The sequence below is a fragment of the Sipha flava genome, unplaced genomic scaffold (assembly GCF_003268045.1).
Source record: "Sipha flava isolate LNK unplaced genomic scaffold, YSA_version1 183_pilon_pilon, whole genome shotgun sequence".
Lineage (NCBI taxonomy): Eukaryota > Metazoa > Arthropoda > Insecta > Hemiptera > Aphididae > Sipha > Sipha flava.
The window spans coordinates 105,805-124,712 of NW_020272281.1; the positions used below are offsets into that span (position 1 = coordinate 105,805).

General features: G+C 27.1%; 1 protein-coding gene across 2 annotated transcripts; it reads left to right on the forward strand.

Moving 5' to 3' along the window:
* Positions 1-12,561: 12,561 nt before the first annotated feature.
* On the forward strand, positions 12,562-17,766 carry LOC112681013 (mitogen-activated protein kinase 1). Of its 2 annotated transcripts, none has more exons than XM_025551282.1 (9): positions 12,562-12,709; positions 12,797-12,939; positions 15,502-15,628; positions 15,712-15,822; positions 15,972-16,106; positions 16,339-16,455; positions 16,515-16,682; positions 16,754-16,942; positions 17,068-17,766. In XM_025551282.1, the coding sequence occupies exons 2-9, from the start codon at positions 12,812-12,814 to the stop codon at positions 17,176-17,178; spliced, it is 1,086 nt and encodes a 361-aa protein (XP_025407067.1). In that variant the 5' UTR covers positions 12,562-12,709; positions 12,797-12,811; the 3' UTR covers positions 17,179-17,766. The 2 variants fall into 2 exon arrangements, with proteins under 2 accessions (XP_025407067.1, XP_025407066.1); XM_025551281.1 differs by having other exon boundaries at positions 12,563-12,709; positions 12,782-12,939.
* Positions 17,767-18,908: the final 1,142 nt, after the last annotated feature.

The following is an 18,908-nucleotide window of genomic DNA, read 5'->3' on the forward strand; positions in this document are numbered from 1 at the left end:
ATCTACAAGTATGTTTTGAAATAGGTAAAAAACAAAATCACCCTTTTTATATTTATAATAATAACTAATATTAAATAATATAACATTGTACATTGTTATATATATATTATGTATTATTATTTTATTGTAAATTATTCCCAGATAGAAAATGTATCGGAAAACTAATTATGCAATTGATCGGTCAAATATATATCCATTGGTTTTTCTATTTTTTAATTTTTTAAATACGAATACAATATTTACTAGATAGGTATCACTTATTTTATAAGAAGTTATGATTTTGTGATTTTGCATTTTAGCGATTTTAACAAAAGTATGTGACTCATATGTAATGGCCCCATTGAGCGCGTGCAGCTTTACACGCGCGGTAATCGCTGAAAGAACAAAATAGTTTGACATTCGGCGATTAATCTCTGTCAAAATGTCTTCCGCGTCAGTTATGTCCGAACAAATAGCTGCCGCTGTGTCTTCTTTTTCAATATCGCTTTTTATAGCTTCCAAAATTGTATAAAAAGTAGTTTCACTCATTCGATAATACTCAAAAAACTTGACTAAATGATTTTTTAATTTACTGAAAAACATATGAAATTCCCCTTCAGATAACCTATGTTTATTTATTTCGTGAACCCATAAACGGGTTTTAACGAAATTTACTTTAATATCAATTAAAGCAGCACTTTCAGCCAGCAGAAAACGCATGTAAAATCGCTTAATCGTCTTCGTCAAAATCGGTAGTGGATATCGCGCGTATAAAATTACAGAAACGTTCAAAATGCATAAACGTAGAATCGCTGCCAGTGGGGCTGCAACTTTAGACTGTTTTGCAGTCATTATTAAACAATATGCAAATGCAACAAGTTCCGAACCCTACTAAAAAGTATCAAATGTATTTAATTAGATAAAAGTGGTCGTTTATACAAACTGTTGGTCTATCACATACTAGCTAATAATTTGTTTGTTATATCATTAATTTTATAATAGATTAATATTTTCTAGAATGAAAATAATTTTGATATAAATTAAAAATATTGAACATAAGGTAATTTTAATTTCAATACACTCAGTACCCAATTTTCACATCTGACTTCATCTTTAAAAAATCGAAACATGCTTAGGTTGGGAAACTGTATCATTATTTTGAAACAATTAAAATATTGGCACTTACTTCCAGGCATGATTAAAATTGTTATTAATTTTCAATCACACGAAAATGTTTGAAATACTAAATATAAGAACATTAGTGTTACCGTTTCGAATAACAATCGACAAGTGCAGTCAGTGGCGTAGCTAGGATTTTCTGAAGGGGGGTGTTAATTATAATTATTAAATATTATATATAATACGTAAAAACTAAAACTTTTATTTTAATTAATTAATATGTATACATAATGTCTGTAATAGAGATGTAATGTATATTCGAATATTTGACTATTCGAATATCAGTATTCGATGCTACAATACCTATTATTATTAAACGTTTTGTGTTGCACGAAAACATAAACGAATAATTTTCGTCACGTATTGTCGCAATCGCGATAATGTTAACCTGTATATATGTAATTAGTATTGTGCATTATTTTATATTTCATATTGTATTATCGATTTACTTATATTCCTATAATAATGTAATACAGTGGTTCCCAACCCATGGGCCACGGCCCACAAGTGAGCCGCGAGCAGGTGGTACTGGGCCGTGAACCATATTTTATTAACATTACTTACATATATTTTTAAAATATTAAATATCAGCAAGTGAAGAAGATTCGTTGATTGAACTCTAATGTGATCAGACTCTAAACTCGTTTTTTAAAACTACACCTTTATTATCATTATACTTAAATATTCGGCGAGACTTTCCAGCAATTTTTAAAATTTTACTTAGAAATTTGGTGGGCTATATTTCGACAACCTGTGTGTCTTTGTGAACGAGCTTTTTCTACTTTTTAAAAAATAAATGTAGGAATAAATTGAATTTTGAGTGATTTAAGGCTAAAACTTTTCATTTTTAATCCAAATATTGATTCTCTCATTGGGAACAATCCAAAATTACATTAAATTGTTTAACTCTTGAATAATCTACTTCAATGAAGTTCTATTTTTTGATAAACAATTGTTTTTTAATAAATAAATTGTAATAACTAACGTATGTGCATATTATACATATATAACTATTGGTGGGCCTCAAACATTTTCTACGAAATTGGTAGTCCGCACTACTAAAAAGGTTGGTAACCGCTGATGTAATATATGATACGTTTCAAGGGGGGTGTCATATCTACCAAACACCCCCCTTGTATACGCCACTGAGTGCAGTCTATTATCGAGGGTAAAATGAATGTCTAGAAAGACGAATTTAATTTTGAAATGAAAATGATAATTATTATTGAAAAATATTTATTTTAATTTATTTATGTGTTGTACTTATTTTATACAACATACCTAACCTTCCAGTGGTGACTCTAGGATTCTATTTTGGGGGGGGGGGGCATAAGGAAAACCAATTTTTTTTTAAACAATTTTTGGAATGCTTATATCTATGTATGATAATTTACACTTTGTATTATATCTATAATATTAAGAGCTCATAAATAATCACAGTGATCTTATTAAGTACATCCAGGGCCGTCCCAAGGTTTTTCAGGGCCAGGGGGAATTTAATTTTGGGACCCTTCGACCATAATAATAAGATATGACAAACAAAATACTCACTGAAAACAACAACATTTTTCTAAACGTATTTTTCCAAACCTTAACCAATCAAGCTCTTTTAAATTGATGTATTGTATCACATACTTACTACTTACATAATGCAAATATGTAACTAACCGCACCGTTGGAAGAAATTGTTTTGACTGCGTGACTGGTCATGCTCTTACGCGCGCATTGTATGACTATAAGTATTACATTATAATATTAAGGATTCGCGGTAATAATATATTTTCACCTCGAAATTTGCCATTTAAAATGATGGCTTTGATAACATTAATGACTAATCGCGTGCCGTTGCACAACCACCATGGGTTCAAATTACGAAGCAAAATAACCCGAGATCTAACCTTCAGTTGTAAATTATGCGGTGGCTTGCCTGGTAAATCCAATAAAAACTCTGTTGGATAATTAACAGCTTCAGTAGTATCACAAACTGATCAATGGATTTGTATGACACTAAGTCTCCTGGTAATAAATGTTGTACCTTGAGATTCAATTCGTTGACGTCCACATTTTTTGCTGCTAAAATTGCTCTTTCCGCCTGATTAATAAAATAATATATTAAATAGTTTTAATATATTGTGTTACATTATATTTTAATCAATATTTTTATACTTTTATATTAATACTAGCTGACTCGACAAACGTTGTTTTGTCATATAATTATTTCTGGAGAATATTTTGCTAGAAAAAAATAAATAATTTATTATAAGTGTGTTAGGATGTGGTATGTAAGTGGAAGAGGTATGGAGTGTTGTGAACGGTGACGAAATATAAAAATGAAAAAAACATCAAACATTTATTTTTTTAATAATTTATTAACATTGATCCTTTAAAATTATATACATCGCTAATTATGACATATTAGTAAAAAACAATATCAATCCCTTAATGCAACAGAGTGTACAATATTTTTTGTTATACCATCTTTCATCAACACAAACAAACTGGATGGTTCGAGAGCACGCCACGTATAATTGTCCGTGTGAAAAATATGATGTGCTCAAATCTAAGCCACAGACAGACATCGTTTGGCATTGAGACTTATTGATAGTCATTGCAAATGCCAATCTAATTGAAAATTGGAGGCATTTAAATTGTATTGGCACATCTGTGGGTATAATAGGGATTTGCGGTAATAATATATTTTCACTTCAGAATTTGCCATTTAAAATGATGGCTTCGATAACATTTTTCATTAATTTTTTAATGACTAATCGCGTGCCGTTGTACAACCGTGGTGGGCTCAAATTTCGAAGCAATATAACCGGAGATCCAACCTTCAATTGTAATTTATTCAATGGCATGCCTGGTAAATCCAATGAGTTTAAAAACTCAGTTGGATAATTTACAGCTTCAGTAGCATCGCTAACTGTATCAATAGATTTATATGACACCAAGTCTCCTAGTAACAAATGTTGTATCTTGAGATTCAATTCATTGACGTCCACATTTTTTGCTGCTAAAATTGCTCTTTCTGTCAGCCACTCATGATTCGTGTATTGTCTGTGTACATTGGGAAATATCTGGTCAATGAGAGCATCTTGCGAATCAATGATTGTGCAGAAATCGATCGATAATTGTATGCATCCCGTTTCATCTGTAGTAACTTTTTCATCACCGATAGGTATCTAACGATTGTTTTAAGAATCTTCAGCACGCAACTTTTTTTGATTGAATTTCAAGTATCGTAATCGTTCGCTCTTTACCTTTACATACATTTTGACCATGAATTGTTGACAAAGCTCATGACATTGTAGAATAACATTGTCCTGATCGCGTCTAATCAACCGATATGCATAATAATACTTCGAAATTCTTGTTTGTTTTGGCACCTGTTGCGGGATCTTGTTGTTTAATAATTATGCAATACCCGTCATTTAATACCAAAAATAAAATGAATAGTTTTTACATAGTTTTTAATAGTTTTTTAATAGTTATTTAATAATTCATTTTCATTTGCGCAGTTAATGACCCGGTCAAAAATTATTAAATTAAACTACGGTTTATTAAACAATAGCACTTTTCCAAAAATTTTTTTTGTAAAAACCTTCTCCTGGCAATTACGAACAATTAAAAAAAATTTGAGCCAAATCGACCCAGCCGTCCTCAATTGATGAAATTTTATACATTTTTGGCTCCATTTATATATATATACCTACATATATTTATTATATATATAATATATTTATAAGGCAAAGGATGTATATTTTTTTATATTATACAGTAGGGTCTTGATAATCCGAAATACGCAGTAATCCGAATGAGCTTGAGAAATATAGCATCGCTGTATTAATACATATGTATGTGTATCATAATAATAGTAAATATATATTTTAAATAATAAGGTTTATATTATGTAATAAATATTATCTGTACATACGCACATTTATAATTATAATAATTTATATAATTTATATAAGTAATTAAAATATATACTACGGTTTTATTCTCTAAATTGTGATGGGAATACATTAACAATAGGATCGTTGACTTTCACGATGGTTTCCGATATAGGTGGGTTGAATGAAGGTTTGTAAGTTGCTACGCTGAATTGCGGTGTTAGGTCAGTTGGAATAAACGTAGGTGTAGTTTTTCGTAGTTTCATCGTCTAAAGGTGCGGTGTCCAATGCGCGACCTGTCGCTGCGGCCGGTCGCGCTCTACCGTTTATTTGCGTTTCCCATTGACTGGTGTCCTACCCGCGAATGCAATGCACGACTGATAATTTGTCGTCGCAACGCGCGACAATATCGCGACGAGAGCAGTGTCGCTCGCATCAATATGTCGGCAATAGTATTTTCACCACAAGAAGATGAACTTTTTATCGAATCCGTGTATAAATATCCGGAGTTATGTGACATTTCACACATGCAGTATAAAAATGTATTAATCAAAGATGCAAAATGGAAAGAAATTTTTGTTTTAAAAATAAGGAATCAATTGGTTTCCTTTTTTTATGCATAAAATACGAAAATAATAGTTCATTCTCTTCCGATTCATCTTCTAGTGAGTTTAAAATTAGTTTATTATTATTTAAAGCGCATAGCAACTCATTATCAGACATGTTGGTATCGTTGTACGTCACTCTTCAACAGACATTGGCGTACTACTGACGAAATTTAGAACCGAGTAGCTACCTACGATCGGTCGCGCATTGTAAAACAGTCAGTTATTAGCGGCCGAAAAATATAACCGGTCGCGACACCGTACCTTAATGAGTAAATCAATCTGGGTTGGTGTTACCACCTTAGGGATGAAAGAGGGGCTGACATCTCATGGTGTCATGACAATTACACTTCTTCAGTGTTTCTTTAACATATGATTTGGTGATACCATAGTTTAGAGCAGAAGTTTTCAATGTGTGACGTGCGACTCTCCGAGGAGCCGCGAAAGTTTTATAAAGAGGCGCAAGAGCATTTTAAAAATTAACATTATATTGGTAGAACAGAAAAAAAATTATGAAATTTGCGTAGTAAAAATCTAGTATATTATACTATAATAATAATACTAGTATATTTACACATCACATACAGGCAGCAACAATGAATTATCTATAATAGGTTTGTTGTTTTATCGATAAACCACTATTGGCCATTATTCTATTTTTAAACATACGATTACATAAAATTATTTTTATGAGGGGGGTTCCTGTCTAAAGTGGTGGGGTCTGGCCGGAAAAATTGGAGAACCTCTGGTTTAGAGGATGCTTTCATGGTAGACCACATATTGTTATGGAGTCTTAAACCGGGGACCCACAAAAGTAATAACATCTATTAGACGATAAATAATGATAAATATAAAGTTTATATTATTATATATTATATTATATATTAATTATGTTTATAATATAAACATAATTAAATTGACTATTAAGATTTAATTTATAAAAATGAGCTTGAATAAAATTATTGTTGGCTTATTCGGAGGTATTAAGACTCATCATCATTTCTACTATGCCTCGCCATACCTATATATCCAATGCCTTTATCTATCCCTGATTCCTAGAAACTTCAGATCTTCTTTGACACAATCGCGTCATCGCTGTCTTGGTCTTATTTAATCTAGCTTCCATATTATAGCCCTGCTTACTATTCTATCATTCGCTCTCTATACATGTTCTGCCTAGCTGTCTTCGGATTTTTAGAACACTTACTATATTGGTTTCATTAAACAATTCATTAAGTTCCGTGTAAGTTCTTCGTTAAGATTCATTATTTTTCGTATTCATTTTAGGACCGAAAATTCTTCTTAATGCTTGAATATTTCAACACAATTTTTGTAGAAATGATAGTCAATCAATTATTTAAGTAATTTAATATTGGTATTAAAATGAATAACTTTAATAATTAATAACTAATAAGTAATCCATATTTCATCGTGGTTCTAATTATGCATGAAAATGATTATTTAATATTTTGATCAAGAAACTTGATAATAGCCGTGGGAAAAATATTGAATTATATTTCGTATAACTATAGGTACTTACACTTATGTATGTATATTATAAATATAATGTATTAAGTTTTAAAGTGTACCAGTACCTACATATGTTGAATATGCTTAAAATATTTATTCTGACTAGTATACGTCTAAGACTTACTGAATACCTAATATAGCAGTATGATTTATTTCCGAATACCAGTTTTGATATTTTATACTGTGCATCGAATCAAATTTCGAAATGTAATATGATGTATAAAAATAAGACGAGAAAACTGAGAACTAATAAGTAAAAAAAAAAATGTGTGTAATCATGCATAAAACATTGAACATTTTTGTATTGTGTTACTTCATCGATAATCTTTATCCGAGACACATTTTTACAGCGTTATTTTAAAAACAAATTATATTTCTACATTCTAGTTCTAAAGTCCATAAAATATATTTTCTTACTTTTTATTTGGAAATCATCAATCTTGTATACGATGTATAAATTTACGAAATATTGTTCAAAATATCGTATACATACATAAATATTACTTTAGAAAATTACGAGTACACGATGAATTTTATGCAAAAAAAAAAAAATTAGATTTAAAATTTAAAATTAGAATTATTTCAACCAATTTAGAATTGATGAAACTATGTTCAATATTTTACTACCTAAGGTATTGTATGTCAATAAAACGATTATAACGAAAATATAGTAGAAAAACTGAAATAACAATTCTTCAACATGGTATCTTTTTATAAAGTCCCTGTTCACCCTAGGCTTTTATCTCATAAACAAGAATTTGTTTAGTATTCTTCAATAAAATCCAAAACATCAAAATTGTGTGTCAAAAATTATGTGTTATTAACAAATTACTTTATATTATAACTTATTTATTTAACATTTAATCACCGAATTTACCAAAAATTAAATAACAAGCAGAAATTTAAATAAATTATTAAATTATTAAAATATATGTAAACCATGTAACAAAATTGGTTTATCACGATAATAAAATAGACATTATACTCGTACTTTGTATACTATGCATTCACATGTGATGGTTACCATCACGACAACAGCTCTCAACTATCATATATGTATCATACATAATGATAGTGCGAGAATTTCTCTCATGGTAGTCCGATAGTTACCATTATTGTATTCACACGGCGATAGTTCTCAAAATTAATATTACGAGACTATCGCGAGAATAAGTATCATCATGTGGATCCAGCTTCAAAATAATTATATAAATTGACCGAAAGCTATAAAATTACTCATAATTTAGGTACAACCCAAAGTCTAACCATAGTTCCATTAGTTAATATGTAGGTCTAAGCTAGTGGTTCTCAACTTGGGTGACTTGTCATTCAAGGATGACATGGACGCAGTGTAGGGATGATACGAAATCTCCACTGGAAAAGGAAAAAAATAAAAAAAATAATTAATTTTAATAAAATCATATTATTACCATAACTGTAATGTAAATAGCATACCTTTAAGTTTTTATATATTAGGTACTTATGTGTAATACATATTATACATAATAATATACATAATACATATCATGTATATTATTTATATTTATTAAATAGATCCGATAAACACACGCAGTATTATTATTAACACGAAATTACTACATTATCGATTATTTAATCGACTTAACCGGGGTCGTTAGTCAGTTATTTTGCAGTCGCTAGATATGTAGTATTATTATAGTATATTATCAGGGCCGTCCCGAAGATGAAAATCAAGGGGGGGGGGGGTAAATAATATGAAAAATGCCGACCACAATTTTTTTACTCAATGTATTTAGTATGTATGTAGTCATATTTTTACTTTTTAACATGCATATATGTGTCAGTGTCGCACGTTCTTAAAATTTACAATTTAATTATATATATATTATAATATTTTATATTGTATAATAAGTAGTTATATAAATTTTATTCGTGTATACACTGTATTACGAATTATGTAATATTTGTTTTCCGTAAATAAAATTAGGTCCTTCTAGGCTGTAATGAAACAAGTGTGACTGCCGACTGATGTTTTCGTTGGGGGGGTGAAACTCCCCAAAGGCCTCCTTCGGGACGGCCCTGTATATTATAGTTCTACAACTCTAGAAGACAATATGAGACTCGGTCTTTTTACCATCAGCTCTCGACTTCCTTAATTTTTTTAAAAACCACCAGAGCTCAATTTCTCATCAGTTTTTTATACAAATCATCACCATTTTTTCTCTTTTTTTTTTTTAATTTGCAAATTTAAATTTTAAAAGTCAATGTTTATTGAACCCTGCAACTCATAAAGTGTAGGTGTACTTATTATTTTTCCGTGTACCTTATTATTTTTTATTTTTTTTTTTATTAATCGAAAAAGACACAAATACTTACATTATTATTGAGTAACATTCTCGATTATCTTTCTCCTTTAAGAAAAGCTTGTGTTAGAGAAAGAGGGTTATATATATATATGTGATACAATTATTATAATTATAGAATTTATAAGATACAGAGTATAAGTTCTAAGTACATATAAAGCTAAATATACAAATAGTTTAGAAATATTATCAAGAAAATGTAAATTATAAAGAAAGAAATATAAAATAAACATATTAGTCTAAGATACACAAATAAAACCTCATAGATTAATATTTATACAGCTTAGAAAATAAAATAAAATTACAACAACTCATTATTTAACTCAAGAAATAAATATTTATGTACCAAACCTTTAATATTAATCCTATCATCCCCAAGTATTTTTTTTTTTTTAAATTCAAAAGACATAGAATTAAAGAACATTGGTCCAAGATAATCTACAAAACATAAACCAAAAGATTTATTTGTATAATTAACAGTCAAATCAAATTTCCTTAATTCTCTTTTATTGCTTAACTCTTTATGATAATTATCTAAGATAAATTTCTTAACCAAGTACATAATAGCAATTTTTTTTATATAAAAGCTTTATTGGCAAAACACCAAGTTCTTTATAGTTGGATTTCGTAGATCCTTCTAGAGTGAATTTATTTAGGCAAATTCTGACCATATTATTTTTATTAACTACTAGTAAATTTAATATGTTATCTCGTTTAATATTGTTATTTCAAGAATTATTGTAAAATACACAGTTAAGATTATTTATTATTTTGATGTTAGGGTGACGCGGTATTTGATACTAGTGGCTGAAGGTGACATTAATTAAAAAAGGATGAGAGCCAGGCTAAGCTATGATCAAAGTGTATCAGTGGCGTATATAGGGGGGTGTCTAGTGGGCTACAGCTTCCCCTCGAAATGTTTCAAAAAATAGAAAAATTATTTTAAACGTTTGTTAAATTTTAATGGTACTTTATGCTTATTTAGAAATAATTTTATAAAAACAAAAATAGAAAAATTTTAACCTGGTTGCATTTATTTTATTCAATAGTATTTTAATAGTTTATTAAAATGTTTTAAGGTTCTCAATTTATGGTTCAATGCTTATTATTAAGAGTTAATTATATAATGAATAAATTATAATTGTATAATACGAGTACATTTTATTCATAGCATATTTTACTATAGAAATAGTCCAGTAGACAAATATATATATTAAATAGTCAAATACCACATCATATATCCTTTGTTCATAAATACAGGATTATACTTACTATAGGAAATACGTAAATAATCTGATCAGTTGAGACGGTTTTTATTGTCTTTGCCAAATAGTTTTGGGACATTCTGTAAATTAAATGTAGATAAATACCTACTGTGTCTTGTTAGTAATTCTTAGATAGCAGTGGCAATTTAACTCTGTCCATAGTAGCCCCTCCCGAAAATATTTTCTATATACGCCACTGAGGTGTATATATATATATATTATAGTTGAACAACACATTAAGTACACACCTTGACTAGGACGAGTAATAGGCATTTATAAATCAGTAAATCGCAATTTTTTCTACTTTTTTAACAATTACTGAATTATATACAATAGCTTAACAATTAGTTACGACAATTGTCCAAAATTAAATATAGTACAATATTATACATTCATAGCAGTGTTCGACTTGGCAAAATTAAAGAAGGGGGACTCTATTTACTTTAAAAAAAGAACGTCCCCAAAACTGGCTGAGCGTTATGGTTATAGCGTAATAATAGTAAGGGGACGCTAAAATTTCTGAAAATTAGTTGGGGTACTCCGTCCCCCTGCGTCCCCCCTCGAGTGATTCATAGTGTATGTACTTACGATAAGTGATGAGCGTAATCGAGACATCTCGATTATCAAAATAATAATTCGATTATATACCCGAGAGATTATTTCGAGTGATATCTCGTTTATTTTAAAAAAAATCAATTCTTGATCTCGAAATGTGTATCGAATGTAAACATATTTCGAATGATTTTCATGGAACGAAGGAGTGATGTGAAATATTATTTTTAATCTTCATAATCGAATAAGTAAATACTAGTTGTTCACTTTCAGTCTATGTATCTTTGTATTTACGACTCGTGCTACTCGTGGGACTGGTTGTTGGACAAATATTGATGGGTATACGGTTATTCTTAGTTATTTATATTTTAAAGTTTGACATAAATATATAGCTATAATTTTTGAATTACTCAACCATAAAACAACAATTTCTCAGAATGTTTATAAATAAAATTATATTATATTTATATTTATATATTATATTTAAATGGAACATTTCGAATGATTATTTCGAGATATCTCGATATTCGATTGTAAAAATGTCTTAAATACTAATATTTCGATTATTGAAATCATTCGATTATGCCCATCACTATTTACCATCCCTAGTAATGAGTGATATAATAACAAGATAGTATGTTATCATAACGAGGGTGAGAAATTTATTTAAAGCCAACGTAAGAGATTTATGTGGGAAGAAAATATAAGAGGAATTAATTATTGAACTATTTGATAATTTGAGGTATAGAAATAGTAAATCACTTTATTAGTATAGAATACATTAGTTACATAATATGTAATAAGTGACAAAAGTATGAACAATGGGTTGTGAAAAGCGCGATTAAAATCATGATTCTAAAAATCGTGGTGACAAGAAAGGAACAGGTCCTACAATCTTTAGTGTGTCGACGCTTGGCCTGATAATAGCTTCCTGGATATTTGTCAATGATGTTATAAACGAGGTCTATCTGGAGGTATGGGTGTTACGAAAAGTATTTTACTTATTTTTTCATATTTACCATACTGCTATAATAATAGGTAGAAAACGGATTATTAAAACGGACGTAGTATCCATGGTGTCAACGATAGTTAATAATAATTCAAATGTATGGTACCACAAAATATTACGGTTTGTCACCAGAACAGTGAACTATTTTGAGAACCAATTGTGTAGAATGACGTCAAAAGGGCTAGTAGCGTTATCTTTTAATGTCCAATCAAACGCGGATATCACATCACACGCGCACTTACACATCCACATACACACAGACGCGTGCTCTCACACGTACGAACACTGACGCGAAAATTGGCTTTTGACGAGCTTACTTGTGTGCTGCAAGCTTTCCGTTTTATTGTTTTTGCAAGTAAGTGTATCTGCTGGAATTCAACGATTCCATTACAATTCTTATTCTGATGTTTTTTCTCTCTCTCTACAGTATTCATTGACACAGGGTGCTGTAGATACTATGTCGTCCGACAATGCTGTCGGCGGTGGCCAGTCAAACCCAGAAATGGTCAGGGGACAAATATTTGATGTGGGTCCTAGGTACACAAACTTGTCCTATATTGGTGAAGGAGCTTATGGAATGGTTGTGTAAGTATTTCATTGGTATCACTTGATTACCCACTTGACCCATCTTTCATAGCTCTGTGACAGGCGCCTATTCTGTTTTTTTTTATTTGCTTACTTTTGATAGTGAGAATTATGGTCTGTTTATGTTTTATTGTATATTTTTGAATTTTAGTATAAAATTTATCATTATGATTTAAATCCTTTCCAAATACCTATATCATAAATGTTTAATTATAATATTTTGAAGTGTACTAATAATTAACCATATAAATGTTTTGAATAAATTTTTTTTTTTAATGAAAGTTATTTACTATTATGTACAGTTTACCATAAATGATGGATAAAGTATTTGACTGCAAAATTATTAATCTTAGTTCATATAATGGGCCGATTTTAAAATATTTATACATAAACACTGGTTTAATAGAAATAACATATTGGGAAAACTACTTTCAAGTTGTTACCTTTCATGTTTTCAATACTCAACAAGGTTTTTGTTTTATATTTAAAGTGTTCATAATAATTAGGTATATACCCATTATACATATATTTACGTAAAAAAAAAAAATGGTTATTTATCACAAAAATTATATTAAATATAATCATTTTAAAACAAGTAGCATATTTTAATGTTTGAAAATTTACTATATAAATTTATACAACAATTTTCGTTATACTTTTACTTTATCTGTAAAATCTCAAGATATTTTGATGAGTAATCGATGACTCAAGAGTTAATAGGATACTTTTTGTAGTATGAGGGAAAGTTTAGATGTAGAAATGATTGCATTAGTTGATTTTTGCAAAATCTTCATTTATGGTGCTTTATATGCTTTTATTTACAGCTATATTTTCATATTGCTAAGTTATTTAGGTGAAAAAAAACTTTAGATGATTTTAACTCATTGTCATATGAGAAAAAAATTATTGGAGATAAAATAGAAAATGATCTCAAATTATTTGAATAGTGTTGATTAAAAAAAATGTTTACACTTTAAGAGACTACAGTCTACATATTGCCAGTTTTGATTGTTTATTTTCTTTTTTTGAAACAATATTAATGAAAATTATTTTTAAAAATAGTTATATGATAGAATATACAATTAAAGCTTATTATCTTAGTAATTATTTAATGATTTGAGTTTTTTTTTTTAAAAATTAAAGTGTGTGGCATTTTGAAAATCAATTTTTTAATTTTTTTTTGTATGTCTGCATTCATTTGATAATATTTAATTTTTGTAACCTTTATTCATATTTGGTATGAAGATGATTCCCTGAAAGTCAATTATTTAATGTTTTAGTTACATAGTATACTTATACCATTCAAACTTATACAATTTCATCAAGATATTAAAGTGCAAAATGAATTCCTTTTTCATTTTTATGGATTATTTTCTTTTTTAATTAATACCCATTATTTTCTTTTTGATTTTCAATCAATTTATGCTTTTGTATGTTTATAATATATTAATTTTTTTTTAAATGTCCTGTATGAACACTGTTAATTTAGACTCCATACATGTTTTTTAATTTATCTATATTTACATTTTTAACATAATTCAGTTCAAATGATAATATTTTTATTTTTTAAAAATTAATTAAAAAAAAAAAAAAAACATCAGCTGAAAAATATTTACACATAATACTATTATATTGTAGGTAGAATCAAGAGTGTATCCAGGTTTTTAAAATTCGGTTAATATTAGAAATTAAAATGAGATACCATTAAAAATGGTTTTCATTATACACTTACCTAATGCAACATGAATTATAACAACTGTTTTATGTAGGATTTTATATTTGGGTCTATTTATTAAACAATAAAATCAAGATGTGCCCAAGTAGACAAAATATAATAATTGAGTGAAGTAAATGTAGGACTTTTAACCTAGAAATCGATGATAAATTGTCAGTTTATAAATTATTCTGATATAAGTAAAATAATGTTTAAAAAAATATTAAAACATAAAAATATATATGTAAAAATAACTTAAAATCTTAAAATTTAAAATACGAATTATAGTTAGGTAAGACTTTTTAAAACCATGTATTAGGTTAGGTTGTGTACAGATACTTTTTTGGAAATATTTTAAGATAATATTTATTTTTTAAATTTATAATATTTAAAATACTATTTTAAATGTTATTAAAATATATTTTTCCTGATATATGTAAGTCTTATTTTTTTTTTTAATTTCTTAAATGACAACAAAATTTTTTCTTTAAATGTTATTTTTTCATTTTAAATAAAATGTTTAAACTTAATTGAATCAACATTAATTGTTTAAGAAGCATTTCATATAAAAATATAAAATGTATATTTTTTATTTTACTCTATTATTTTCATAAGATGTTGAAGTATCAGAAATAAGAGAAAAAGTGAATAACAAGTTTCATGTTTCTACTCCAGTAAAAAATAATATAATTTTTCAAAAAAGACAGTTACAAATGAACATTTTGTAATTGTTTGTTGTTTTTGTTTAATGATTGATAGAGGTATCAAGATTTATTTTCATAACTGTTGTGAATTTTTTATTGAGTGCCTCAAACTGTTTTAATATGTGTACATAATTTACATTTCAGGTCGGCTTTTGACAATGAAACCAACTGTAAAGTAGCCATAAAAAAAATTTCGCCATTTGAACATCAAACATATTGTCAAAGAACTTTGCGAGAAATAAAAATATTAACTAGATTTAAACACGAAAATGTTAGTAATATTAAATGTATTTATTAAGCCATCTATTCAAATATATTTACTAATTATATTATATTTTGTATATTTTTTATTAGATAATTGATATAAGAAATATATTACGAGCAGAGACTATTGAACAAATGAAAGATGTATATATTGTTCAATGTTTGATGGAGACTGATTTGTATAAACTATTAAAAACTCAGGTTAATTTAATTTTAAATTTAAATAACATTGTTACACATTAGCAGTATTTCTACATATTTTGATTATAGTTATTATTATTATTATTATTGGGATTATTATTTTTATTTACATAAATATCATTATTTTACACTTGTTATATTTATTACAGAGACTGAGCAATGATCACATTTGTTATTTCCTCTATCAAATTCTACGAGGTCTAAAATATATACATTCAGCAAATGTACTTCATCGTGATCTCAAACCTAGTAATTTGCTTCTTAACACAACGTGTGATCTCAAAGTAAATAATTCTTAATTTATTTTTAATTATATTAATTTATACTCTAGTATTATATATTGTGGAAATATATATATATATACTTATTTAAATATATATCATGTATAATATTAACTATATAAATAAATAGTTTATATAATTTATATATTCATTTACGAGTATTAAACATTTATTAATTTTACTTTTTTTTTATTATTATTATATTATACATAATATTTGTAACATTTTATTTTAGATTTGTGATTTTGGTCTTGCTAGAGTTGCAGATCCTGATCATGATCACACAGGATTTCTTACTGAATATGTAGCCACAAGGTGGTATCGTGCTCCTGAAATTATGTTGAATTCAAAAGTATAAATATAATATATTAGAAGTGTCAAAAAATCAATAAAATTATAAATTATTTTTAGGGATACACAAAATCAATTGATATGTGGTCAGTTGGTTGTATTTTAGCTGAAATGTTATCTAACAGACCAATATTTCCTGGTAAACATTACCTAGATCAATTAAACCATATATTGGGAATACTTGGTTCTCCAACTGCAGTAGATTTGTTGTGTATTATTAATGATAAAGTAAATATTATATATATATATATACATTTTTATGTAATTTCCACTCTATATATTCTATTTTTTTTTTTCAGGCTCGGAGTTATTTACAATCCTTGCCTTACAAACCAAAAATAGCGTTTTCAAAACTTTATCCTTCAGCTGATCCTAAAGCATTGGATTTATTAGATAAAATGCTTACATTTAATCCTCATAATAGAATCACAGTTGAAGAGGCTTTAGCTCATCCGTATCTTGAACAGTATTATGACCCTGCTGATGAGGTATGACTATATACAATATTTTTAATTTTTATTGATTTTTTTCTATGTAAAATATTGTTTTAAGTATTACATAATTGATAAATATACAAAAAATATTATGTTCATATAATTTTTTAATTTTTCAGCCTGTTGCAGAAGAACCATTCAGATTCGTTACAGAGTTAGATGACCTTCCCAGAGAAACATTAAAACAAATGATTTTTGCTGAAACTGTGAATTTCAAACAAAATGTGTAAGCAAAATATGGATACTTCAGGCTTATGATTTCCTTACATTATTTGGACTCTAATTCTTCTAAATATTTGAACATAATATTGCATTTTGATAATTGATACATTTCTTGCTTCTTTATTATTTTTTATTTACTATATGTCTATATAATAATCCTACCCTTAAGTCTATAATATTCATATTAGTATTAAGTATGACTTTTAAATTAGTTAAATTATATGTATTACTATTATTATAAATCGAGTATTTAATTTATATTATTTGATTTTATTAAATTTGTTGTTGCATAATTAGATATTAGTCCTATAAAGTATTTACCCTTTAGCATAGTATTTTCCTTTTGAATCACAACTTTAAATATTGTTAGTTTATTATCATTTAATGTTACTAATATGATAATTTAAAGGCAATCACTACATTATGATCTAAAATATTTAGTTAGAATTAAATTAGTGTAAATTTCTTATCCCCATCCGGCCATTTCCCAAATTCCCTGTCGTTTGTGATAATATTCATGGTACTTATACAATATATTTATTTATATATTTTATTAGATGTTGTTTAGAAATAAAGTTGATGTAAACATTGTTGGATGTAAAATTATGTTATTAGTTGAATTAAGGAAGGTAGGTGTTTATAAAAAAGTATATTGACTACATACATTTTAATATTTGAAATTTATTATTAACTTTAAATATTTCTTGAAAAAAAATTGTGCTATTAATTTACCATAAGTGACCTATTTTGAAAATAAAGTCGGTTAAACATTTAATGAAGTTCAATTGAGTGATTACGTTCCTTTATAAGTGACTTGTAAATATTTTTTTCTTAATATATATTTATTTAATATTTTTATTCAATATATCTTCCATGCTTTAAACTTGTTCATTATATTAATAATCAAAGTATTTGAAAGTTTTTTCATTAGTTTTGCTCATTATAAACAATTTTGTTAATTGATTATTATTACGTATATGTTTTTTTCTAAGAAATATACCTATAAAACAATAAAAAATTTCAAATTATAAATGATACCTTATGTATTTTATCATTAATTTGTTATTAAAATTATTACTGTTGTATTATAGTATAATTATTCATTATACTAAAATTGCTAAAAATATTCGGTCAACACATAAAAAATAAAAATAATGATATTGGCTTATAATATATTTAGTAACCAAATTGTATTTTGATGATTCGTACTGATTATTTTAATGTGTTCTCAGAGGTCTATCATTTTTTATATTTAATATTAATATTAATTAAACAAATTATGTAGATTACTTTTATTATATATCTTAGAGGTTACCATTGGTATTTTCTTTTATTTTTAACTTAATGTACACAAAAAAAAAAAAAACTGATATAAATGGCAAGTTTTTACTTCTTATTGTGATTTTAAAATATTCTTATTTTATCTATGTTTTTTAATATTTTAGGGTACATAATTTGTGATTGAAATAAGTTTAACATTTTCAGTTTAAAGTATTATAAGTACAAACTGATCAAATTTGGTTAAATATTGAAGTACAAAGATGAATTGATAAAAACAAGTGTTTAACTTTCATACTATGTTTGTAGTTTTTATTCATGTAAATTTTGTTGGCATAAACACTAAAATAATAAAAATATTTTTGTTTATTAATTTATTTTAACTAAAATAGATTCTTAAGTATTTTACATTGGATAAGATGTTGAAATAATATAAAAATTAGACAACTTATTTATTTTA